Source organism: Mus pahari, chromosome 20, assembly GCF_900095145.1.
Source record: "Mus pahari chromosome 20, PAHARI_EIJ_v1.1, whole genome shotgun sequence".
NCBI lineage: Eukaryota > Metazoa > Chordata > Mammalia > Rodentia > Muridae > Mus > Mus pahari.
The window spans coordinates 34,817,160-34,843,782 of NC_034609.1; the positions used below are offsets into that span (position 1 = coordinate 34,817,160).

Below are 26,623 nucleotides of genomic sequence, written 5' to 3' on the forward strand. Positions count from 1 at the left end.
TGTAGCCTTGGCTGTCCTGGAACTCACTCTGTAGACCAGGCTGGCCTCGAACTCAGAAATCCACCTGCCTCTGCCTCCCAAGTGCTGGGATTAAAGGCCCACATTTTCTTTATCTACTCTCTGCTGAAGGACACCTAGGCTGGTTCTATAACTAAGCTATTATAAATTATGCTGCAATAATCACTGATGTGCAAGGATTCCCATGATAGATTGACTGAAAACAGGAAATGCAGCCAGACGCGGTGGCACATGCCTTTGGTTCTAGTACTCAGGAAGCAGAGGGAAACAGAGCCCTGTGAGTTCGAGGCCAGCCTGGTCTACAGAGTGAGTTCCAGGACAGTCACAGCCATATAGAAGACACTGTCTTCACCCCCACCAAGCTCCCCAAATGGATACCACAAAACAAACAAACAAAGAAAAAAAACAGTAAAAGCTTTATGAATTTATCTTCCTTGGGCAAGAGTCATGCTAAGCTTATCTACAGCTCTTCCAATTTTAGTGTTATATGCTGTCAAGGTGAGCAAAAAATCAATCTATCTTATCTAATCTATCTATCTATCTATCTATCTATCTATCTATCTATCTATCTATCTATCTATCTATCTATCGGAGGCAGGATCTCTCTTTGTAGCCCTAGCTAGCTGGAAATTCACTGTGTAGTCCAGGCTGGTCTAGAATTCAGAGGTCCACGTGCCTCTGCATCCCAAGAGCTAGACTAAAGATTTATCCCACCATGCCCAACACAAAGTGAATTCTTTTTTTCTTTTCTTTTCTTTTTTTTTTGTTTTTTTGTTTTGTTTTGTTTTTCAAGACAGGGTTTCTCTGTGTAACCCTGGCTGTCCTGAAACTCACTCTGCAGACCTGGCTGCTGCTCTTGAACTCAGAAATCCACCTACCTCTGCCTCTCAAGTGCTGGGATTAAAGGCATGCACCACCATGCCCGGCTTCACAAAGTGAATTCTTAACTATCATATCCAAGCATTGTCTATTGGCTTCCCAGAGTGGAAACTCCTTCTCCCTCCAGTCCCCCCGACCACAGACAGCACCGCCTGGCTCTGCCTTCTCTCGCTCTGTTGTGGCTAGACCACATTTGGCTCATACATTATTTACCTAAGCAAACATTATTCAAGCCATGTCTACGACACTTTTCCTTTCTTGCACATTTTGTTTCTCCCAGAATTAGTAACTGCCTCATTCTTTCATTTGCTTAGTTTGCTATGTACTTATCAATAATTCATTGCCAAACTCTCCCTCAGATGTCTGTGTCTTCTATAAATATACTGAACAGTGAAATACACTTGACATATTTTCAGCTTCTCTCCTTGGAGCCAGGGTTCCTGGAGCACCTGTTGGTACTGGTCTCTCTCTAGGTCTGTTATGGTGATCAATTTTCTGATCCCTTCAGTTCCTGGACTAAATCTAGCCCTGCTTCTTAGGTACACCCAAAATTTACTTCGTACGTGGCTGATAACTCAGAATTCTAGGTTAGAAATCCTTTTCCTGAAAATTCTGGAGAGTCTGCTGCCTGGCCATTGAGTTTCCCATGTTCAGCTGTCAGAGCTGATGTCATTCACTTTCTCTTCTTTCATAGCTGAGCTGTTTTCTTTTCCTGGAAGCTTTCTGAGTTCCTGATCTTTCTGCACTCATTACAGTAGGTGGAGCTATCCAATCTGCAAACGTGGTTCTGTTCTCTGCAGAACAAGCTTACAGTTTGCTGTTGGGTTCGTGGCCTGATCTACAACCTGGGAAGGGCAACTAGAGCATCCTCCAAGGGCCATCAAACAAGGCCAGCTTTTAAATTTCAACTATGAGTCCCTCCTGGAGCACCAGGTAGGCCCGATTCCTAAGCCATGGCAGGGTTCTGTAATGGCCTGTTTTCTGACTAAAAGCTCAGGGTTTGGTTTGCTCAGACCAATAACTTGCTGCCAATAACTTGCCTGTTTCCTGGCTTCCAATTTATTGCCAATCTTACTTCTTCCTGTGTAGTTAACACCTTTTCAAAAAGTCCCTGTGCAGAGCCTGCCAGGGTCTCGGGAGGGTGGGAGGCAGTGTGAGTTCAGTCTGCTCCCTCGGATGTCTTCCATTCCTTCCTGTAGGAAATCTCTGCAGGGAGAAAACTCTGGCTTCTCCCCAACTCACTGCAGTCTACTGAGTTCTCGTCCTCCTCTCGGACGCTGAGTGCTCATGTCTCTGAGGGTACAGGCTGGGAAGCCCCTCAGCCGTGCTCCCTGCATTCGTCTTTTCCACCCTCAGCTCCCACATAAATATGCCTTTGTGATGTTTTATTGTTTTTGAGACAGGGTCTTACTAAGTATCCCCTAGCTGGCTTCAAACTCACTGAGATCCCCCTGCCTCTTCCTTCTGAGTGCCGGGCTTAAAGAAAGGCATACCTCACTATGCCTAGATAATACTCGCACTCTAGCAGGCTTACATACCGACTGTAAAGTAACTTTTCTAGAGCCCCACTTGTGACGCCCCTGGAGACCCTGAGCTCCAGTTCTCCCATTTGTTTCTCTCTGTGTGTTTAACACTGTTACACGCTCAGCTTAGCACACTAGCTGGAAACCCAGGGCATCACTAAAGCGTTGTCTCTCTTCCTCAATCCATATCTGAGTTATATGCAATGATACTAAGTGTACTTCTTTCTGTTTGCTTTCAAGATGGGGTTCCTCTGTGTAGCTTTGGCTGTCCCAGAAGTCACTCTGTAGACCGGGCTGTCCTCAAACTCACAGAGATTTACTTGTCTCCCGAATGCTGGCAGATGACACCACTGCTGAGTCTACTTCTTTCATTTTATGTGAATGGGTGTTCTGGTACCTGTGTATCTGCTTGCTAAGCACATGTATGCAGTACCCACACAACACTGAGAGGGCTTCATATCCCTGGGTAGAGTTATGGACCAAAGTGAGCCACCATGTGGGTGCTGGGAACTGGACCCAGTTCCTGAAGAAGAACAACCAGTACTCTTAAGCTCTGAGCCATCTCTCCAGCCAAAGTACGGCTACCATTATTTCTAATTGCTTAAATTTCCCCTCTTCTCTGCCACAGGCTCCACTGTGCTTACCATGGACTCGATAAACAAGAGCTGTATGAGTAATCACCTCTACTTCCTATTCACATTGAGTACTATGTCCAAGCCATGCCATCATGATAGAAAGTGAATCCTGTATGATTATATAGCTGCCATTTTCAAAAGTTTAGGAAAGACTCAAACGCTTCAGAATTTACTGCCTATGAATGAGCTCAACCTTCCACCCTAAGGTTATGGGCAAACAAAGTCCAGGGCCATCCCAATGGTGACAGGAAACATAAAGTTATATTCACCAATCCCTTTGTGAGGGTCAGGAGGGCAGGACACAAACTTCAGCACTTCTGCTCGCTTCTCTCTCAGACCCCAGCGGTAGAGGATCTCTCCGTAGCACTTCTTAAAGTCGTCAAACTGCTGGGTATTGGCAGGGTCCAGGAGCCTGGATAAACCCAAAAGGTCCCGTCAGTTCCTCAGGAGAAAAGGGAGCTCGCTACCTAATGGTGTTTAATCCTAAACTCCACCTTCGTGAAGCCCGAGTGTGATTTTGAAGCTGAGAATTCTGTAGCTGCCACAGGGAAGATGGCTACCTTTTGTTTTTATCATGCTGGTCTCGTTCCCGCTCCCGGGGGTCACTGTAGGTCAGACTCCCAAAGCGGAGCTCCTCTGGCGAAGACTCTCCCCAAGGTGAAGACAGGTGTTCTGTCTCTCTTCCTGCTAAAGAAAAGCAAAAGAGAAGAAAGATGGAAGCCGGGGAGGCACAGAAATAGGAAGCCCCTCCCACCTCCCACGCACCACTGTGTGTCCACTGGATTCTCTGGAAGTCAAATAAGCCGAACTCAAGGCTCTGAGAGATGGATGGAGCCCTACAGTCCTCTTTCCTAGTCTACCTCATTGTCTAGGGATTTATCACCAGGAGAGCCTGGTGATTAAATACACATGATAGCCAAGCAAATTGTGACGTAGTAATACAGGGGATTCTATGCCATGATTCGTTATAAAGGCCTGCTAAATGCCATAAGAAAACGCTCGTGATAAAAATAAAAGCAGAGGGCTGGTGAGATGGCTCAGTGGGTAAGAGCACCGACTGCTCTTCCAAAGGTCCCGAGTTCAAATCCCAGCAACCACATGGTGGCTCACAACCATCCGTAACAAGATCTGATGCCCTCTTCTGGAGTGTCTGAAGTCAGCTACAGTGTACTTACATATAATAAATAAATAAAATCTTTTTTAAAAAAATCTTAAAAAAAAAAATAAAAGCAGAATGCAAAACAGCATAAACCAAAAGACTACCCCTACACAGACAGACAGACAGACAGACAGACAGACACACACACACACACACACACACACACACACGGGTTGGGGTGAGGGAAGAGAAGACAATATTCTGGAATTATTAAGTGAGAGATACTGAGACAGCAATCATTACTTTTTTTTCCTCTGATAGTTTTTATTCTTTACTGGACATGTATATTTGAGAGTAGGTGTATCTTTCTGTATAGCCCAGGCTAGCCTCAAACTCTCAATCCTCTTGCCTTCACTTCCTGCGTGCTGGGATTATTTTCTAAGAGGCAAGGTCTTACTATGTTGCTCAAAGGAGCCTCAGATGCCTGGGCTAGGTAACCCTTTTGTCTCAGCATCCAAAGAAGCTGGGATTACAGGTGTATATTACTGTACCTGGCTAATGTTCTATTTTTATAATCACGAAAATTAAGATCATTTCCCCCCAAAAAAGTTGTTTTGTTTTGTTGTTGTTGTTTTGGGGTTTTCTTCTTCTTTGTGTTTTTTGTTTGTTTGTTTGTTTTTGAAATAGGGTTTGTGCAACAGAGCCCTGGCTGTCCTAGACTTGCTTTGTAGACAGAGTGGCCTTTAACACAAAGAGATCTGCCTGCCTCTGCCTCCAGAGTACTGGGATTAAAGGCGTGCACCACCACACCCAGTCTGAATTTTTTTTTAATCCAGGAAATACAAAAATATTTACTTTATTAAAGAAACCCTATGGCCTCCTGGTTTCAGGCCAGCTTTCTTTCTCTCCACTGAAAGGAAACATGGGACGAGCTGGATGGTGGAGATGGCAGATGACCGTGGGTAGAGATGTGGGGATAAAGCACGTGGAAGGATAAGGGGTGGGTTGTAGGGATGACTGGCGTAAACCCCACTGCAGCTTCTCAAGCACGAGGACCTCCCAGAAACCGAATGCACTCAACATGCACAGCCATGCCTCGCTGCCGACCCTGTCCCTGACACACTGCATGGAGAGAAAAACATGGAGAATGTACAGCACGAAGCTTCCATGTGAACAGCCCTCAGGACGCCTTGGGAACAGCCAGAGTCCAGTGTAGGCTGTGTGATTCCCGAACCAACCTATGTTCCAGCCACCGGTGTTGAATCCTGGATCTGACATGCTGGAGCAGGACCCCGAGGAGGTGAAGCTGGGCTAGACAGGAGGAGGAACACACACTGGCATTAGAACACTAGCCCGCTTCCAAGTTATGTTTGGGAGGGTTGGGGGGACAGACCTCAAGGGAAGCCAGGAGACTGTGAACTCACATAGCGGCTGTGGGACACCACGAGATTAGAAGAACGATTAGGGAAAGGCCCGAAAGGGTTTGGTAACCCCTGAGGCCGGGACTGGGCTTCAAACACACTACAGAGCATAGCCAAGGTCTGAACATCTCGGAGTTGGCAATAGTGAGCCAGTCTGTAAAATATGGGAGGAGAAAGGAGAAACCAAGATTAGGAATGAGGGAAGGACTTTAGCAGCCATAAAACTCCTACTATGGGCAAGGATGGAGGATTTTTCCACCCTCCCCCTCGACCTTGTCAGAAACAGGACTTCCTACAGATCCAAGGCCTCACCAACTGGGAGATGGGTCCCATTTACTTTTGTTAGGAGCAACCTAGATAGCTTTGTCTGGCAGACAGGCATGGGCTATACAACACAGCGTCTGCAGAATCAAGCAGACTGACCTAGCACCTGAGAGAGGTGGTCCACACACTCTTGTGCTCTCTCAGTCTCCCCAGCTCTGGGGGATGGGGGAGGAACAGCTTTGTGGTAAGTTTCTATGTGTGTCCTTTATTTGACCTTATACTACACGGAGATGCTCAGAGAACACGGTCACCACGCCATGTCTGGTTCCTGGACTAAGTGAGAATGACGAGGAACACGTTTACCTTAGGTTTCCTCCCCTTTATATCTCAGGACCACCACGCTGGAATCCGAGCGTAGGGACTGAGAAGGATTCTGTCTTGAGGCGTCTCTAAGCTAACTACAGCAAGCTTTATAACCCTACCTTTGGAAGAGGCAATGGGAGCATGATCAGCTGCCCCAGGTCTAGCCTCAACCAGCAGAGAAGCAAACTTCAACCTGAAGCAGTGGGGTTTCTCTGCCAGGGCCCTGGGCCTCACTGTGAGGAACAATATCTAAGTGGCTTACTTAATGCCTTAAACATTATTTTATATGCTCTGACTTGCTGTATTTTGGAGTAATAAGTTGGATATAAATCTGATGCTTTTATGAGCTGTCGTCTAACAGGATCTTAGTATTGATAGAACGTGAATACCAACACACAGATCTGTCCTTGTTCCCATGGGCCAAACCACACAACACCATGAAGATACTTACCATCTCCAGAGCCCAAAGGCCCGTGTGCCCAGTGGTGTGAGTGAAGGCCTAAAGCACTCTAGTGAGCATGGGACTCATAAGGGTTTCAAACTCTTCTGAGTGACAAATGCCTCATGCTGCCAGAGTTCATTCTACACAGAGGCCCTTTCTATGCTAAACACAAAGGGCCTTCTTCCCTTCACACCTCTGGCCTCTGCTCCCCTCACCATGGAGGGACCATTGAATGTGTTTACAGACCTACAACCCCTCCACTCATTCCCCTCACTTTTAACTCTCAGAACCTACAGGGACTCCAGCAGTTGTCGCCCAAATGGATGTCGAGCCCAAGGTGTTTCCAAATCTGGGTCAGACTTCGGACCAAGGCAAAGATCTGTAGCTACTGTAGCCAGCGACCAAACCTGGACAGACCAAAGGAAGATGCTCAAGTTCAAACCACAGAGGAGATGAACAGACCCTGCAAAGGGGCCCCATCTGTCTACCCTCTTCCTACAGCCCAAAACCTCACTATGAGGATGCAAACGGCCGGGGCTGGCAGAATTCTAGGCCCCACTCAGCCTTACTGCATTAAAGTTGATGTATTAACAGGGTCCTCAGTGACTGAGGATACTATAAAGCTGAGAAACACTGGCCTTAAAACTTTCATTAAAAGCCAAACATGGAGTCTCACGCTTGCAACTCCAGCCCTTGGCAGGCTGAGACGGCCAAGAGTTGAAGGCGAGGCTAGACCGTGAGTTTTACCCCAGCCCACACTACATGGCCAACCGATGTAAGGAAGGATAACCTTCACTAAGCAAGCTTCACAGAGTAAGCAGCATCACAGTCCAAGGCCAGCTTCTTCAGTGTTCCTGGCCTCTCCTGAAGCTTCCCTGGTGAACGCGGTTGGCAGAGAGCAAACCAGAGCAGCCCACAGCCCACAGAGGACCTGCTCTCTTGTGCAGTGGGTGGAGAACGCTGGCACCTCCATTACAGAAGTTTTAGGGCCCTCTTGAAGCTAAAGAACAGGCCAAGAACTAAACAACCTTGGTTTTGTCAGGGCCCAGAGGTCAAACAGAGCCCGCCTGAGGACAAGAGTCTCCCCACATCACTGAGACTGGTCTAGCCTTCCATACCAATTCTGTCACAAAAGTACTGGGAGGGAGGAGTTGGGGAAAGGGAAAAGGAAAAGGAGGAAAGGGAGAGGAGAGGAGGAACAGAAGAGATGTGCAGGAAGAGAATAAGGAAGAGGGGGAATACACACAGGAAGGAAAAGCCGTACCCTGCTGAGAGAATGTTCTTTGGGGTGGGACAGTCTTCAATGATTTTGCCACCACCCCCCCCCCCGTGGGGGAAACTCTTGTGGTTCTCACACTATAAACCCCTCCATGGCTGAGGGCCTGAGAGAACTTGCCTGGAGTGTTCTCCAGGACTCTGAGCTGGCCTTGGCCTCCACTGTAAATTCCTATTAGCTCATTTTGCCTTCTTGGTGTTCAGAGTCTGGTGGGTGGGGCTGACGGAAATAGATTAAATCCATGAGGGAGTTTTGTTTTTTTGTTTTTTTGTTTTTTAAAGGGTTTCTGGGAGAGATGATGTGATATTCATTACTAGATGAATGGAAATCTTAGAGATGTTCTTTTTTTTAATTAGATAGTTTTCTCTATTTACATTTCAACATGTTATCCCCTTTCCTAGTTTCCCCTCTGAAAAGCCCTTCCCCCCTCCCCCCCCCCCCCGCTTCCCAACCCACCCACTCCTGCTTCCTGGCCCTGGCATTCCCCTATACTGGGGCATAGAACCTTCACAGGACCAAGGGCCTCTCTTAGGGATGTTTTTAATCAAATGAAAATCAAGGGAAAGACTCCGTGCTGACTCACTTAAGTTATGAAGGAAACTCTGAGCTGCTGGGAGAGCTGCTAGTGACTTCCAAAGCTCAGCCCTGTCATCAACTAGAGAACAGAGAGAAAGACAGACAGGACGGACAGGCCTGGCAGTTACCCAGGGCTGATGGGAAGAACCGACTGAAAGCCGAGGGTTTCTTTTTATGGGTGATAAAAACACTCTGAACGGTTTCTAATGAGAGCTCTGACAACACTAGGAACACTAAGTGTCTCACTGTATGTGGGCAGACTAGTGATGTGCAGACCATGTCTCAATAAAGAAGAACAATACATGGAAACCTCCAGAGATAAAGGAAACTGACATCTTACACATACTGTCATATTTTATTATTTAAAAATGTACTATTATTTTACAAGTATGGGTGTTTTGCCTGCAGGTATGTTTATCATGCACATGTCTGGTGCCAGAGGAGGCCAGAAGGGAGAGCTGGATCCCCTGGGACTGGAGTTACAGATGAGAGCCACCACATGGATGTTGGGATTTGAACCAAGGCCTCCTATCAGAGCAGCCAGTGCTCCAGTCTTCTCTGCGTCTCTCCAGCCCCATGAAGTCATGTTTTAAACTGAGCATCTCTACCTTGAAGTACACTCTGCTAAACCTTCTTTTTTTTTTTTTTTAGATTTATTTATTTATTATATGTAAGTACACTGTAGCTGTCTTCAGACACTCCAGAAGAGGGCGTCAGATCTTGTTACGGATGGTTGTGAGCCACCATATGGTTGCTGGGATTTGAACTCTGGACCTTTGGAAGAGCAGTCAGGTGCTCTTGCCCACTGAGCCATCTCACCAGCCCCCTCTGGTAAACCTTCTTATGAAATATTTTTTAAAAAATTAAAAAAAGTAATTGAGGTGAAATGACAAAGGTACAGATTCTCAAATTTAGGCGACAACGATCACTGTGGCATTGAAAAATAAACATACGTAGTTTAAGGGAAAAAAAAACAAACCACTTAAGGATCTTTCCCATTTAGCACAAATAACAAAATTTACCCACAGGTGGCAGTGGTGGCACTCACCTTAAATCCCAGTACTCAGGAGGCAGAGCCAGGCAGACTTGAGTTTGAGGCCAGCCTGCTCTACAGAGTGAGTTCCAGGAGAGAGGGGGAGAGAGGGAAGGAGGGAGGGAAGGAGGGAGGGAGGACAGACTGGCAAAGAAAATAAAAAAGAAACTTCAAATAGGGGGCACACCTATCAGTGTCACTAGCTGACAACTGTCACCAGCAGGGACCGACAGTACCTGGACAAGGTCCTTCCTTCCCACAAGCATGGCAGAAGTAGCATTCTTCTGACATGTCTCCTGAGTGTCATTCACATTCAATCTGAAATTAAAACAAATAAGACTAAGAAGGTTTCTACTTGAACTTCCCAAGAACTCCTCCTGATTTAATAGCCTAGAAAGTGCCCCTTTGGTTGTCACTCAAAATACCTCCTCTATATGACAGGGAGGGAAGGGTTAATTAGAGCTGGTGCTACAGGGCTGAGGTTTCCCACCTGGGGGGGGGGGGACCAGAAATACTCACCGCTTTCAGGAAGAAGCAATAAGAAAAATATTAATTAGCTACCAGCTTCTCTGTTGAGTTCCCAAGGTTTGGGATTTAAATGTGTGCAAACTAACTGTGATTTGCATCTAAAAAGTACTGTGCTGTGGGTATATTTCAAAAGAAAACACTTTCTGTTACATGTTCAAGGACTTAGAAGACCTACAGGCCAGCCTCCACTCCTATTGCCTTTCAATGAAAAAAAAATGTAAATTCAGCTTGCTGGACCCTGAGCTTCGGCAGAGACCATCAGTGGGCCCAAGGTCATGCTTTCAGTTAGGTGAGATCCTGGGCAAGGAGGGCCCACCAAGCTCGGTGCCTGACCTACAGAAAGAGTGAGGTAAGAAATGTACACTCTTTGAAGCCACAGTTTGTGGCAATTTGTCAGTCACCAACAAGAAGCTAATACACCGAGTTTCCCCAAGTTGTCCAAAACTTTACAAAGCCCTGCAGCTCCCCAGCGCCGTGCTCCGTGCAGCCTGGGCCCGCGGACTTACATGTACAGCTCTCCCAGGGACTTATGGACGGGAAGGAGGCCCGAGACATCCTGGATAATGACCTTGCCAGCAGCCTTAATGGGTCGGTTGCCCGAGTCGGAGCCTTCCCGCTTACTCTTCCACCTCCTCGATTTCTAGGGGAGATGATGAACGGATGTGACTAACGGGGCCTCTGGAGAGTGGGAGCCTACAGTTGCACAGTACATCATATTTGGGTCATTGGTCATTTTCAGAGACTTTAAATTACATCGTGCCCACAATTACATGAAATCAGCATCTGTAGGAAATAAAAGGGTAACAAATGGCCCAAAGCTCTTGATCCAAGATCCTCACGGGGAAACAAGCACCTACTCCAGGGCCATCTACATTCTGCAGGTGCTCAAAAATAGATACCAGGAAGCCAGAATTAATTAATTAATTAATTTAAAAATAGCAGGTGAATTAGTTAGTAAAGACCCCCCACTAACGGGGAAGAGGGACTTTAGGGTGTTCAGCATTAGGTTCAAAGTTCTTGCCTGAAACAAGTCAAAGGTTTTGTTTGTTTTTTTTCTTCATAGACAGTTTCAACAGGGTTTGTTATTTTAATTCAGACATGACAGCGTGGGCTCTGCAAAGCTTAATGTATGAAGACGGAGACACTAGGTAACATAAGACCTTGTTTTTGTAGCAGGCCTGAATTATTTCTACAAGCGATCATTTCTGAAGGTCATTTCTGAGAATGAGTAACAGACATGGGAGACCATGGGCGTGAGTTTCAGCTCCCAGAGCTGACCCAGGAAGTGGCTGTGAGGCATGGGAAATGTCGTGGGAAACAAAAAAGTCACAGAGTGTCACCCCATCTGGCATTTTCAAAAAGACAACCAGTCATGGGAGCAATGTCCTATTTTATTTCCAAAAGTTAAAAAAGAGGTCACCAAAAACACTTGCTTAAGCAAGGGAGCAACACATTTATCAACAGGGGGAGGCATAAGGAGCAACTAAAAGGGGCTTGCATTTTGACATCAGAAAACTAAGGTACCGTGTGTTCTGGCTCAATATGGCTCTAGACAAGCTAATCCTAGTTAATCATTTGCTGTGGATTTAGTCTCATACCCATCCATCTTTCTTGTGCTTATTGGCTAATGCTGAGTTCTGCTATCCAATCTGAAATCAGTAAGGGTACAATGAGAAGACACAGATGCAAACTGCATAGACTTATTTAACACTGCAACCTAAAACACTGCAGTTACTGTGAATAACTGTAAGTGGTCAGGAGCCACCACCATTCACGTTTCCACTTGTGAGTTTTATATAATTACTCTTTCAGGAATCTGTCTACATCTAAATTCAGGCGTTTCAACCAATGCTCCAAATGCCCACTGAATCGACTTCCCATACTAATCAATATGTCTTGGGTCCTACTAAATGTGGGCCACCTGGGTTCCAGACAAATAAGTGAAGTAGGTCAGCTGAAGCACCTATGAATTGTTCATCATAATTATTCACACCTCTTGATTCTTCGGGGGGGGGGCAGGGGAGCCTTGACCTGTTATTCTGGGGTAAGCCTCCAGTCTCCTACAGGCCCCGATTTCTTGAAGACGAACTATGTCCATACTCCAGAACTACTATCCTTTTATCCAGGTGGGGTCACTCACATAAGGGAAGGACATGTCAGAGTGGGCTGGAGCCAGGCAGTGTTAACTGAGACAAGACAGAAGTAGCCACAGGAGCATGCTATGCATGGCCATCTGCAGGGGTAACTTAGTATATGGCTATCCTACAGAGCAGCACAGAAATGCTTAATTAGCCGGAAACTACACACCCACAGGTCTGAGTATGTGAGCTCGTTCACTGGCGGCTGATAGTTACTGTCAAGCCTGACAATCTGGGTTTGATCCCCAGAGCCCATTTAGTGGAAAGAGAAAACTGACCCTCACGGGTTGTCCTCTGACCTTCCAAGAGTGACGAGTTTACCCATGTGCACACGAGTGCACATACACACACAAGTGTAAAAAGCTTCCCTTTTCATTTCTATGCCAAAAAGATTCCGTTTGGAAGGGAATATGATCATTTACTGTATCTTCTGGGTTTGACAGAAGGCTGCTAAAAACACTGTGAACATGAAGTCACTGTAGCTCCTTAGTACAAAAAAAGGGGGGGGAGGGGTGTAAAAGCTTGAACAGTTTAACAACTCACAAAAGCTCATCTAATTATACAACTGAAAGAAATGGAGACCTTGTGAAGGGCAGACTCTTAGAGTGCACTGAAAATAACCCTGCTTCCCTGACTTTGAAAGTTAACCTAACAAAAGCATTTTACTAATTATATGAAGGCTCATGTGCCGGGAGCACCTCATTTGCAAGGAGACTAGCTCACTTGGCAACAGATATTGGAACAAGTCCAAGGGTCCCGATATTTGATTTAGGATTTACATACTTTCCTGGTGTTAGTGTGTGTTATTTCTTGCTCTGGACTATTCATGCCGAGCCAGCAGGTGCCCCACTGCAGCTCCATGGGATAGGGCATAACCTCCATTTTGTAAATGGAGACTTGAACCTTATACAAGGTCACGGTTATGGAGCTGAAATTTAAATAGGTCTATCAAGCTGCTATGCTCCTGTGTGTGTGTGTGTGTGTGTGTGTGTGTGTGTGTGTGTGCAGAGGTCAACTTCTGGGTTGCTTTTCAGTACTGACTGTGATTTTAAGAATCAACAAAGGTAAAAATTAAGCCCTCACTGATGTGCCAGTAAAGTGTGGGTAGTGTGGTCTGTCTTTAAGCAGATCAGTGTCAGGACATAAAGATGCTGACACTTGGTTCTGGGGAAGCTGACCCTAAAGCAACCTTCTGTGACTACTTTTCAAGTCACTTCTCTCTCAAGCACTGTGAGTGTATTCTGCTAACTCGAGGTAGGTTGCTGAAGGCCTGATTTTCTCCTTAACATTGTGCAGGCGCTCCAGGAGTCCCTGTTGTTTGTATGGCTGTTAACAGAGGTACTTACCAGGATTTCTATTGTGAGGTTTTAGTTTTAAGAGAACAGTGACACAGTGTCTTCCCTGGGTAAGCCAGATTTAGACAAGAACGTTGGGTTTCCAGCTAGGCTTAAGAATATGCCATGCCTGCCTGTGTATGGATGTTTCTGTGTATGTGACCCTTTGTGAGTTTATTAAGATGAGGCATCAGGAAGAAAAATCAGAGTCCAAAGAGATGTCATACGATTCTTCTCCCATCTACAGACATTCCCAATTGCAGGGTTATAGAGATCAGTAAAACAAACAAATTTGAGCTGCCAACTCCTTGAAAACAGAAAGGCAGTGGTATTCCGCAACCTTCTGCAATTATCCCTCATTGAATTATGGAAATTAGTCTGTCCAATTCCAAACAACACACTTCCAGGAATTTCCATCTGATACATATTGGATGTCTACAAGACGACTGTGGAACCTCACACAGCTATCTCAGCCTGCAATGGAGGAGATTCCCCAACATAAGGTCACTGTGATTTTAGCTGCCCCCAGGGATAAAAGTCTAAGAATAGTATGGAACAAACGCAAAAGTGCAGTATGGTTTCATTTCTGTTGGGTTTTGGTTTGTTTATCTGTTTGAATTTAGCAAAGAGTAACTGTAAGGCACTGTTCAAAATCCCACAGGAGCAAAGCAGTGGCCGCTGCGCTTTTGTTCATTTTTAGTTTTGTAGCATGGCAATTCTAATGTCTCCCCTTCAGGTTAGCGGGATCATTCAGTGAGCCACCATATGGCCAATTATTCTAGAAATTCAACTGTAACAAGGCTTCCTAAATGAAGATATGATAAATTTTTAAACAGATGTTAGTTAGGGCCTTAGGTCCTGGATGTCCCTGATGAGAAGATGAATAACTTTTTTCAGAGAGTTTCCTACAACTTTGAGTAATAAGAAACATTCCTACCCCATCTGTTTTCCCTAAACCTAACTTTCTTTTTAATACCTTGAAGTACTTTAGGTGTCTTTGCTGTCTGTACAGCTGTCAAGTAACATTGCCAGGTTTCTCTTGGGATCTCTGCTTGTGGAGAACCAGGAGCTATAAGGCTGAGGTGTGGCTACTCTGTCCAGGTCATGGGAGGGCACCATGGTCTAAAACTTTGCCCCTTGCCCTCCTGCACTGCTCCAGTCCCATTCTGAGAGGTCTCGAGGTAGATTCCTTTCTGTACTGATAAGTGGGTACCTCTGGGAGACAAGGTCTTTTAGTGCTCCATCAACAGAAAACGCCCTTCCTCACAGATGACATGGGAAGAGACTGAGGGAAGAGAGACAAAGCAAGGCAGACAGGTTACTGCACAATAAGCTCTGGGAGAACCCTGTGAACATCCTGGGAGGTGGTTGTGGAGGATGGCAAAGAGGACAGGGAGGAGGGGGCTGGAGGGAGGGAGCCACTGAGTGGCAAGCACTAGCCAGCTCATGACTGCACCACTACTGTTACTGCTACAATCGGAGGCAACATCAATGCCAGTAAATGGGTTAAATGTAAAATTAGCCCAAGAATAAGCCACCAACTGCTTCGCAGCAACCCCATCAACAATGCATAATCAGCAGAGTGGGCAGGAAGCCAAATGAGCTCCTATGTGAAGAGCGGTGGGAAATGGGCTTCGGGAAACCAGCGAAACTCAGCAAGGGAGCCGGATGGAAGCAAACGTTTGAGGAAAAGAGGCCTCGCTGGTGGCTCGACCTGCAAGCTGTGAGAAGTGGTTCCCGCTACTCAGGCTCCTGGTTTCAACTGGTTTTTATAGGAAAGGGGTGTTGATGTGTTGTTCTAACCATTCTTTATAGCAAATAAAATGGACTCCAGGCCTCAAGGCTGTGAGGATGCCTTGGCACTACTAAAACATGAAGGGGTGGGCGAGGAAGACAGAGGAGGGGAGATGGCCAATAGGAATGAGTAGGAAAAGGAGGAAGGAACACAGAACGTCCATAGCAAATTTAAGTACAAATGCAAAATACCAGGGTAAGAAGGAAAATTTGCTCCAGAAAATACCCAAAGGATAAAATCAACTCATATAGCATGCCAATGAAGCAAGTCGGTCTTCCCTCTCTGTACCAGACAGAGGCTGTAAAACAGGACTCAATGGCAAAAGTCTCTTCTATCTTCCTCTGCTCCCCCCATGCCAAAGGCAGGCTTGTGAAAGCTCCATGCAATTTGCAGAAGTGCCCCAAGTGGTATCAGGTGAGCTGAAGCCATTCGGTCACGGTGCCTTCCAAGAACCCAGTAGTGAGTTTCATTCGAAAAGAAGCCCATCAGTGATCCCTACATGTTTCCCCATATGAAATACCCTGACTGGCAAGGAGGCAGTCCTTGGTGCCTGGTCCCCCAGGTAAAAAATTTACTGCCGCTGGTCCTGAACACCAGCCAGCCTATCATTCAGGTTCCTCAAAGCCAGGCAGGTGGCATTTTATTCTTGGGCCTCTGGTAGAGACAGGATTAGTCAAGGAGAGCATTTGCACAGCGCACAGTACCGGGAAGTCGTTAATTGCTTGTATGGACCAACGTCGCCGGGCAGAGCGAGGAGACATCTGTGCGTGAAAACGTTACACCCAGGAAGAGGAAGAAAAACACCAAGAAAATTAAAAGGGAAAAATATAGAATAAAATGAAAGTTTCCCCCACATCTGATGGAATTATAAGTATATATGCTTCAAATGGGAACTGGGATGACTGGAAAGGCTGAGCCTACGGGTAGAGGGGTTTTTGCCCCTCCCCTCCCCCAACCCACCTGCCTCAAGCCCAGCTTCAGTTTTGTTGCCCCTTAGTCACTATCTAGGATATAAGGAGGTTGATGCTGCCAACAGGGCTCTAACAGAGGAACCTAGAAGAAGGGATGAGGGACTCTGGCAGGGCTAAGGGCCTGCTGCAAGTGGAGAAACAAGCAAAGAGTTTCCCCATCACCTCACAGGTGTGAAGAACACAGCAGAGCGCACTCTTTTTCTCCTAGGCTCTGTTCCCAGTGGGGCTGGGGAGCAGCTTAGTGACTGAATGTCTTAGCACCAAGACTGCAAAACCATGTCTTGAACGATGCCAGGGGACCCGGGAGCTAAGCTGAGGAAGGCACTCCAGCTAGTCTACAGGGTCCAGCATGGGGTAGGCAGTATTACCGTACTGATCGTGGAGATCAGATCCTACTCAACTAACTTAAAGGCCTCTTCAGTTATTTACATCAGAGCTATTTTAGTAACGTAAACTGAAGCAGAGATGAGAGGCTGCAAAATTTGAAAAATGCCTATAGGTCAATGCTCAATATTAATCAGAAGATCCAGAATAAATAATATTTCTTTGGCCTAATCTGTGCTGTGCTTTCTGACCTATATGATATTTGACAAGTCTTTAGGTCCCTTATACTTAAGTTCTTAGTAGCAAACATAATTTCATCTAGAGAACACTGGGTGAATGCAAATTCAACCTAAGTCGGGCAGATTAAAAACATGAGAGAAATAAACCACAGTCTGTAGGCGCTGCACGAGACTCGGCAAGCCCAGTGCACTTGCTCCTTGCTAGGCCTTAATGCAGGCCCATCTCGGTCCTTCTGCCCCCCCTCTCGGAATACTCTCAGGGGCAGAAGTCAAGTACACACGAGAAAAATGTGGACACAGAAAACTTCAGTTAGCTGGAAATACTTCCAGAGCAAAAGTGGTAGGTAACACGGATGTGCTTCTCCTGAGGAGAAAACAGTGCTCGGGACGGACTCACCAGCCTCCACAAGGAGGACAAGGCCACACACAGGAGAGCACGGGGCTCCCAGTGCTCCAGTCAGTCAGCCTGCTCTGTTTAAACAGACTAATGCATGAAGAAGCCTCAGGGAAGGCAAGGTGGTTGCAGATTAATCACAAAACAACTGACATTTGTTTTGGACATCTTAAATACGTTGAACCACATGAAACCTTTAGACCAAAAGTGGTTAAATAGAAGCAAGTGCCCACAATTATTATATGCCATTCTTTAAAATGTCTCTTCCCTCCCCTCGGGCTCCTGAAGGTCTTACAATGTTCTGCTTCTTGACTAGGGTGCCTGTGAATTCTCTAAGCTACACATTTATGGCCAGCTAAGTTCACTTGCATATGGTTGGTATACATCAGTACAAAGGTTTGATGCTATACTGTGATTAAAAAAAAAAAAGTGTTCCCCATTTAATTTGGCTGCTATATAAAATAAACCTTAAAGGCTACTTTCCTTATCAGAGCAGACTAGAACAGCCCATTTCCGGTGGAGAGGCAGTGTTCTAGGAGCTGGCCCACACTGAAATCTCACAGTCCTTTCTAGCTGCTAGGATGCTCTCTTGGTGCTTCCTCATGAACATAGAGTGGGCAGGGAAGGGTCCAGACCATTGTAACTATGAATTCGGGCATCGCTGGTGCCTGGCTCGGAAGCTCGGGCACTGACTACCAGTTGGGCTTTACATGAGCACCAAGTCAAATATGCACATAGTCTGTTTTAGCCAATCAAATTGCAAGCATGGGTGGCAGCCCATGACATGAATCAAAGGGGCATCCAGAATTGCCTCTAACTCTGGGGTCTCTTCAAACTAGCCCCAATACTAAGTAAAGCCCTCATTTACCTAACAGTAAGTTTACATGGCTTTTAGGCCAGCTAACTGCCCCAACTATCAAATCTACTCAGGTAACAGCTGCCTTGCAGAAAAAGGGGGGAAAGGAACTAATTGATTTGATGAAATGACTTGGGGGGGATAGAGTTTGGTGGGTGCCTGAGGGAGGTCTATGATAGAAAGAGGGACAGAATTCCATCCAGGAGCTGGGGAGAGGGAGTGTGGAGGGCTGAAGTCAGGCATGAAGATAACTCGTGCCACATCCCTGTTTGGTTGGATGGCTTTGCCCTAGATTGGTCAGTCCCAAATGTCAGCTGCTGCCCCTGATGTCAGCCACCTAAGCCCCAAGACAGTCAGAGCTGGTCAGCCATCAGTGGGAGCTGGGGGACACTCCACTGCAACACATGTGGGGACACTTGCAATACTTGATGGAAAAACTATCACTTGGATTTTAAATGATTCCATTGTTAAAGCAAATTCTATTACTGACAGTCATTATCCCTGTTGTGTGAGAAACGGTGAAGAATTCTTAAGGCCACGTTTGTGCGGCAGAAATACTGACTGTTTAGATTGTCAGTGTTGAGGCCTGGTTCTCAGCTTGACAGCACACAGACTTCTAGGCATTCCCCAGATCTGCAGGCTCCTGCCAGCTCAATGCTAAGTACTTTAGGGTCACTGCATCCTTAAGAATCCCAGAAAAGCTGGGCATGGTGGCACACATCTTTAATCCCAGCATTCAAGAGCCAGAGGCAGGTGGATCTCTCTGAGTTCCAAGCCAAGCAAAGTTACAGAGTGAGACCCCATGTTTAAAAAAAATAATAATACTAAGGGTAAGTCCACATAGTACTTGTACAGCCAATCCGCTCAAATGAGACCTTAGAGTGCAGACTTAAGGAGAAGTGGAAACCCTTCTGGGGATCAGCTTTACCCACGACTGCAAAGCTCCAACTCCATCAAGATCTCCAGCTTTCAGAAGCAACTCTGTCTGCTGACAGGCATCGGCATATCATGGGAGACCCAAAGTCAAAATATTCTACTTGAAATATGGGAACCAATTCAACTAGTGGGGATTGCCAGGACAGATTTTAAGTGGGGAGCAAGGTATACTTGATAATACAGTGTAAGATACACTTCACAGTCTAGTGTAAGCACTAACCACATCTACCCATTGTTTACAGTAGTGCAGACCAACTGAGAGCCTCGGAGCGATGACCGTCCCTGCATAACTAATTAGGAAAGTAACAGGCCAGGGCAGGATTACTAACTTAACTACTGTGCATGGCACGAGCGGGACAGGAAACGAGAATCCAGCCGGGGTAAGAACTAAAGGCAATGGCTCGGACACTTACCCGTTCCTTGTAGTAGAAGGAACTGATGGAGACCTGTTCTTTCTCACTTCGAGTTGGGCTCCCACTGTACAGACGCAGATTCCCAGGAGCTTCGGTGCGGATCTTCATTGGTGCAATCAAGCCAGTATGATAAGCAGACAGAGCTGAGAGAGACCTGTGGTTGAAATGAGAATTATCTACACTGACTGTATTCTCTATACTTGAGTATATTCTTAGCATTTAATGAAACTGAGAATATGGACATGGGAAGAAAAGGGGAATCTAACACACACACAAATGTAAAAACCATTTAAAAAATAGGGGCAGTCTGAGTAAAGAAGCCCTGTCTCAAAAAAAAAATAGTTGAATAATTTAGTAACAAATATAATAAAAAGAGTCACTAAAGAAGATACAAGACAATAGAGAAACACTATACAAAGGCATGACAAGAGTCTACACTGTTACAACATCAGATTTCTCTCAAGGGATGCATAGAGTCAGTGTAACTGCAATCACAACATGAGCAGACACTGCAGACACTAACAAGCTGACACAGTTTTATGGAGGTGTGAAGGCCAAAAATAGTCAACAAAAAACTAAAGGGAATAACCTTCAAGAAGTTGCATCACCAAACTTCAAGACTACCACAGAAGGCTACATTCAGAGTGGTGAGACATGGGGAGAGATGTATAGATTTAAAGAATAACTAGGATGCAGAAACAGATGGCCCATTTTCATGCAAAGGAAAGCAGGCTGCATACACGGTGCTGGAACCACCGTTTATTTCTATTAAATAAAACACATGTCCACCCTTACACCATGCCAGACACACCAAAGAGCCTGAAATGAACCATGGACTTTAATCGAGGAGTTTACAGACTCCCAGAAGAAGATTCGACAGGCATCTTTGTGACCTTGATGCAGATTGAGGCTTTTGTTCCTTTTGCTACAATACAAAAATCACTAACCATAAAATTAAAAAATGATGAATTAGGCAGCATCAAAATTGAAAGCCATGATCACTGGACATTATTAAGGAGGGAGGAAAGCCAACCATACCTTAGGACAGAGCCAATGCATATATATATTCAGCAAAGGATGTGCAATCAAAATAGATGGCTACCACAAATAAGGAACGCAGTGCAGGCACTTGAACAGGCAACACAACACAAAAGACAACACCCAAATGTGATAAGCACACAGAAGCTGCTCACATGCTAGTCATCATTGTGGGAATGCTAATCAGAGCCACTAGGCAATACTCCCCACCCACCACAGGGACAGAAGCTGAAGCTGGCAACACAGAGAGAAGCTGTGCAGTGATCAATCAATCCTGAGGCTTTGCTGAGAGGAAGACAAAATGCCCTCTCCACTCAGCACAGACTTCCTCAAAGTTAACCACATGCCTATCCCTATGACTCAGCAATTCCACTCTTTGGGTCAAGCAATTAGTAAATTCATGAAGAAAGAAAGAAAGAAAGAAAGAAAGAAAGAAAGAAAGAAAGAAAGAAAGAAAGAAAGAAAGAAAGAAAGAAAGAAAGAAAGAAAGAAAGAAAGNAAAGAAAGAAAGAAAGAAAGAAAGAAAGAAAAGAAAAGAAAAGAAAAGAAAAGAAAAGAAAAGAAAAGAAAAGAAAAGAAAAGAAAAGAAAAGAAAGAAAAAGCTTGTATATTTCATTTTACTCTTAATAGCCCCAAACAGGAAATGACCTAAGAATTCATCAACAGAAGAATTAATCACCCTGAGTTATGTTCATACAATGCAACTACTGATCCTCGCAGCCACTCAAATCAGATTAGGTAGCATTTAGCTGAACAGAGTAAGGCAAATATGAAACAGTTCATGCTGCACAAGCCTAACTCAATTTTGTTTAAAAATAGGCAAAACTAAAAGAGGGTGGCAGACGTCAGGACAGTGGTTTCTTCAGGGACTTGGCAAAGGGACCAGGAGCTTTTAGAGGTCAGGACAATGTTCTATATCTTGATCTGAATGTGGGTCCCTAAGCAGTAAACTCTGGACTTTTACATTGCCAATTACACATCAGTGAGCGACTGCTCACTGGAAAAGGTCCCCACGAGGGCATGTGGTCCCAAGTCCAGACCACTCCTCATGGTTTCCCTTGAAGACTGGGTGTTGGAACCTTGAGTAATTAGTCTCAGACCTCATGAATCAAGGTTCCATCTGCTTGGTCTAAGGCAGAACCTGACAACCTCCCCCTCAAACAATAGCATCTACTCCGATGTGGATTACAGACAGACCCTTAGTACACACCTTTAATCCCAAACAATTATTTCTAATTGAGGGACAAAGTGATGAATCAGAGAAAGATTTGAGAGAAAGGATACACCCAACTTTCAAGAGAAAGGACAGGAGAGAGGATGCAGTTTTCCTGAGACACTTTTATAGACAGGTTGAAGAGAGAACAAGCTAAACACAGGTGAAGACAGACGTGCCAGAGAATGAGAAGGAGGCAGAAGATTAAAACAGACTGCTAGAGTTCATTTGAGACCAAGAAGAGCAGTTCAGTCAGAAACAGCGAGAAGCCAGTTTGAATCAGTCGGCTTGGAGAGGAGTATGAGTCAGAACAGCTGAGTTGAACCAGCCAGCCAGAGATCAGAAAGAGCTAGAAAGGGTGAGCTTATGACAATTACATTAAGCAAATAAAAGTTACTTTTTCACCGTAGAGTAGAAATAAGTTAATTTAATTGAAGAAAAAGAAAAATTTAACTGAAGAACTGAAATGAACTTTGTAAAGAGAGACTCAGAGATGCAGATTCCTGCTGTATCTCCCAGACTCACCTTGGAGTAGGCTCTGTGGGAGACACTGCTCGATGCATCGTCATGGGTCGCGTGAAGTACACCAGGTAACCTGACAAAGGAGACACATGAGCACTGTGCTGTCAGTGAGCTGGACATGGGAACTCCCACAGCGAGACTGGGTAATCCTTTTGTTCTCTGAGACAGGGTCTCGCTAGGGAGGGCAAGCTGGAATGGAAATTATAGCAAGCCTCCAGCCTCAGCATTCTAAGTACTGGGATTAAGGCATGAGCCTCCATGCCTGGATTAATAACTGTACTCAAGGGCTGGTGAGATGGCTCAGCAGGTAAGAGCACCCGACTGCTCTTCCAAAGGTGCAGAGTTCAAATCCCAGCAACCACATGGTGGCTCACAACCATCCTTAACAAGATCTGATTCCCTCTTCTGGAGTGTCTGAAGACAGCTACAGTGTACTTACATATAATAAATAAATAAATCTTTTAAAAAAAAATAACTGTACTCAAAATGTATATATAAATTTGGTGGTACTGGGGATTGACATGCACACATGCTAAGCATTCTTACCGCTGGGCAGAAAAAGCTGGGCAGGCTTTTTCTCTATTTCAGTATACCTGAGGCACATCTCCATAAACTGCCAAGGCTTGTGACTATAAAAGGCTTGTGACAAAAGTGAGGGTCTGCTAGATCTAGGAGAGGTAAAAGAATTAAGGCTTTAGGCAGACACAAATTCAGGGCGATCGGAACTAAATAGTTAAGACTTGGATTATGGCAAACGTTCTTTTTTACAAAAATTTATTTGTTTTCCTTATATGTATGTTCATGTGTCTCTCTGTATGTATGCTATTGTGTATCCAGGTGCCTGCTGTGCCCAAAAAGGATGCTGAATCTCCTACAGCTAGAAGGTCAGGTGGCTGTGAGCTGCCAGACCTGGGTGCAGGGAACTGAACTTGAGTCCCCCTTAAGAGCAGCAAGTGCTCTGTCCTGCTCAGCCATGTCCCCAGGTTCCCTGTCAACGTTCTTAGGCTATACTCACAGACACCAATTTAGCATTACACCACATGTTGTTCTGAGTTCTTGGGAAGTAAAAAGCAAACATTTTCTGATAATTAATACAGAATATAAGCCTTTCTTAGCTACACTCCCTCAGAGTTGAGAGCCAAAGAACAACAAAGAGACCAACCTGCTCCACAGAACCTGGCCCCAGAGGTCCTAGGGAAGGGAATGTTGGCATCCTGGTAGGAGCCGTAGGCAGTGGTCACCCGTGCAAATGTCGGCAAGGGCGGTGTGACGGAGTCTGGGAGTGCAAATGGGTTGCTAGAAGCACTGGCCTCTTGGCTCTGAAATCAAAGGGAAGCACACTAGAGCCCACAGCGCATCTCTAAGTTGGGTGACAAAACAATGGCACGGTGCCACAAAGGGAGCCAGGGTCTCGGGGTAAGAAGTGCGACAAGACACTAAAGCACAGGTTAGCTCAACAAGTTCATGGTCCCCACCACAAAAGACTCAAGGCACGAGACAAGCTGGCGCAGGCAAGGCTCCAAACAGCTCTGGTTGCGTTTCACTTTCTGCAGGGAAGTGTCCTTTAGGATCTGGAAAAGACCCAAAACTCCATCAGGGAGAGAATCATCCGTCCATATGCTTCCTGCTTGGCTATATTCTGCAAAGTGCCTGGGAGCGTGACGGCACAGGAGCCAGCACATGGCCAGGCCTGGGGCTTCTAGTGGTTCCCACAGGTGCTCAAGGGAAGAACTTTCCAGAGCCTCAGACAGACTAGAATGACTACTCTCTCTTTCTAGGGAGTTATACAGTTTTTTTCCACACATGAAAAATCTCATTGTTTTAAAAACACTGTCACTGGGCTGCAGAGAAGACTGCTTTGAGTGATATAGGCCAGGGCAGAGACTTCTATTCAGCAAAAATTAAAACATATTGTTGGGGCTGGTGAGATGGCTCAGTGGGTAAGAGCACCTGACTGCTCTTCCGAAGGTCCGGAGTTCAAATCCCAGCAACCACATGGTGGCTCACAACCATCCGTAACAAGATCTGACGCCCTCTTCTGGAGTGTCTGAAGACAGCTACAGTGTACTTACATATAATAGATAAATAAATCTTTTTTAAAAAAAAACATATTGTTATATTTTTATCCATTAAAACAGTGACATTTTGAGGCACGTGCTAGAAATATGAACTGACACCCACATTAAGGCGGGCACATGAGCGGGACCACTGCTGTTACTGCCTGCATGGAGCAGAGATGTGCCTCCTTCAGACTCACAGCTGCAGCACGTATAAAATTTGAAGGCTTGATATCAAAAGTAAAAAGTGTAAAATATCTCATTTGAGGGGTTGCGTCAGGGTCTCACGTAGCCCAGGCTGACCTCAAACTATGTAGCTGAAGATAACCTTGAATCCTGATCCTCCTGCCTCCCATTTGAGGTACTTGGACTACAGGACTGTACTATCCGGCTCATTTTCACTAATTATATGTTAACATGATAATATTTTCTAAATGTGTCAGGCTAAAAAAAAGTACTATTAAAATTAATTCATCTTAAAATTATTTTATACACACATCAGTTTCTGAACCCACAAGGCTCCTTTTCTGAGATATTTAAATGACCTTACATATATATTTTTTTCTAACTATCAAATATCTTTTAGCTTTAAAATATATCTTGCCTGGGAGTAATACACATTCTTTCTGGATGAGTGAAATTGCTTTGCAGAGTTCTTAACCTCAGACTAATGCAAAGCTCTAAATTCACAAGGGCATTAGTTGTCGTTCATATATTTGCATGTAGTATTTATGAACTCCTTCATATCTAACACTTGTAGACATTTTTCTGAAGAAAAGCCAACAGGTTTTATTAAACTTTCAAAGGACATTCATACCCATACCTCATAAAAGTGGGTAAAGAACCCCCGTACTGTAGTCAAATCTCTGAGTTCAAGGACAGCCTGGTCTACAGAGCATGTTCCAGGATGGCCAGGGTTACACAGAGAAACTCTGCCTTGCCTCTGACTGCACCAAGTGGGCAGCCAGGACAGTGGCTATGCAGCAGAAACTGCAGCATTCAGGGAATGGGCAACTTCCACAGCCACTGATCCAGGTTTGTCCTCAAGCTCGCCAAGGCCTGTTACAGCCATGAGGAGACACTAAAGCTGGGGGCCCAGGCTTACCTTCAGCAGCTTAGCCTTCACGGCAGACGTGATAGTGGTAGGGTTAATGAACTGGAAAGAAGGAGCAGCGTTGTTGGGGTACTGCGCCGGGAAGGTTACCAGCATCTTCACACGGTGGTTGCTGCAATGCACGGACACTGTGCAGCTCCGGTCTGCAGCGTCCATCTGCAAGACAAACAGCAAATGAACTGCAGAGGCACCTGCACACCTTATCATGAGTGAAGGGAAATACCTATAAAGGTAAATGAGTGTGAAAGATAATTCATCTTCAGAACAGATTTTTAAGTTTTAGTACTGGTTTAAATAAATTCATATACATATTATTTTTTAATTTTATATGCATAGGTATGTCTGTACACTGCCCATATGTCTGGTGCCTTTGGAGGACAGAAGAGGGCATTGGATTGCCTGGAACTGAGTTATAGAGGTTGTGAACCATCATGTGGGTGCTGGAATGGAACCTAGAACCTCTGGAAGAACAGCAGGTGCTCTTAACCAGAGAGCTATCTCTCCAGCCCCAAACTCAAAATATTTTAACTTTAAAAAAAAGCATCTCAAAGTTGCAATGCTGACTAAAATTTGTATACTTAATTTGTGATGAAAAAAAAATAAAGCAAGAAGTTTAAAGACATAACCTAAGTCAACTTAACTCCTGAGAGAATGTATAGCAGAAAATAAAATAGTGGCCAGGGGCAATGGGGGTGTGGGATGGGTGGGAGCGGGGGCAATGGAGAGTAACTGCTAACAGGTATAGACGTTCTGTTAAAAGACTTTCTATCTATCTGTATGCATGTGTACCACATGCTTGTAGTACCCACAAAGGCTGGGGAAGGGTCTCAGGTCCCCTGAACTAGAGTTAAAGTTATGAGCTGCCAGGTGAGTGCTAGGAACCTAACTTGGGTCCTCTGAGAGAGTGGCCAGTACACCTAATTTCTGATCCATCTCTACAGTTGCATAAAGGAGTTTTTTTAATTCTTTTTGAGACAGGTCTTACTATGTAATCCAGGCTAGTCTAGAATTTGTTATAGAGCTAAGGCTGACCTTGAACTCATGATCTTCCCTGAGTGTTGAGACTACAGAAGTGTACTACCACACTTGCTGGTTACAGTGTGGTGGCCTCCAGAGATTCATGTGTTTGAATGCTTGGCTCATAAGGAGTTGTACTCTTAGAAAACTTGTGAATTAAAAAAGAAGCCGGGGCTGGTGAGATGGCTCAGTGGGTAAGAGCACC

The 26,623-nt window shown here is 45.2% G+C and overlaps 1 protein-coding gene across 6 annotated transcripts in view; it reads right to left on the reverse strand.

The window, feature by feature from the left end:
* The window catches only part of Wdr59 (WD repeat domain 59), a 72,475-nt gene that overhangs the window by 8,440 nt on the left and 37,412 nt on the right, over positions 1 to 26,623 (reverse strand). For 2 of the 6 annotated variants that reach the window (XM_029532613.1, XM_029532611.1), the window contains exons 14-26: positions 25,393 to 25,557; positions 23,706 to 23,801; positions 23,393 to 23,549; positions 22,234 to 22,303; positions 19,458 to 19,611; positions 16,029 to 16,085; positions 10,564 to 10,697; positions 9,766 to 9,847; positions 6,939 to 7,051; positions 5,579 to 5,729; positions 5,393 to 5,465; positions 3,616 to 3,742; positions 3,325 to 3,467 (exon numbers count right to left, since the gene is read on the reverse strand). In XM_029532613.1, the coding sequence (XP_029388473.1) occupies positions 3,325 to 3,467; positions 3,616 to 3,742; positions 5,393 to 5,465; positions 5,579 to 5,729; positions 6,939 to 7,051; positions 9,766 to 9,847; positions 10,564 to 10,697; positions 16,029 to 16,085; positions 19,458 to 19,611; positions 22,234 to 22,303; positions 23,393 to 23,549; positions 23,706 to 23,801; positions 25,393 to 25,557 (1,522 nt within the window). The remainder of the gene's footprint in view (positions 1 to 3,324; positions 3,468 to 3,615; positions 3,743 to 5,392; positions 5,466 to 5,578; positions 5,730 to 6,938; positions 7,052 to 9,765; positions 9,848 to 10,563; positions 10,698 to 16,028; positions 16,086 to 19,457; positions 19,612 to 22,233; positions 22,304 to 23,392; positions 23,550 to 23,705; positions 23,802 to 25,392; positions 25,558 to 26,623) is intronic. The other 4 variants (XM_021220249.2, XM_029532614.1, XM_029532612.1 and 1 more) reach the window with 3 other exon arrangements.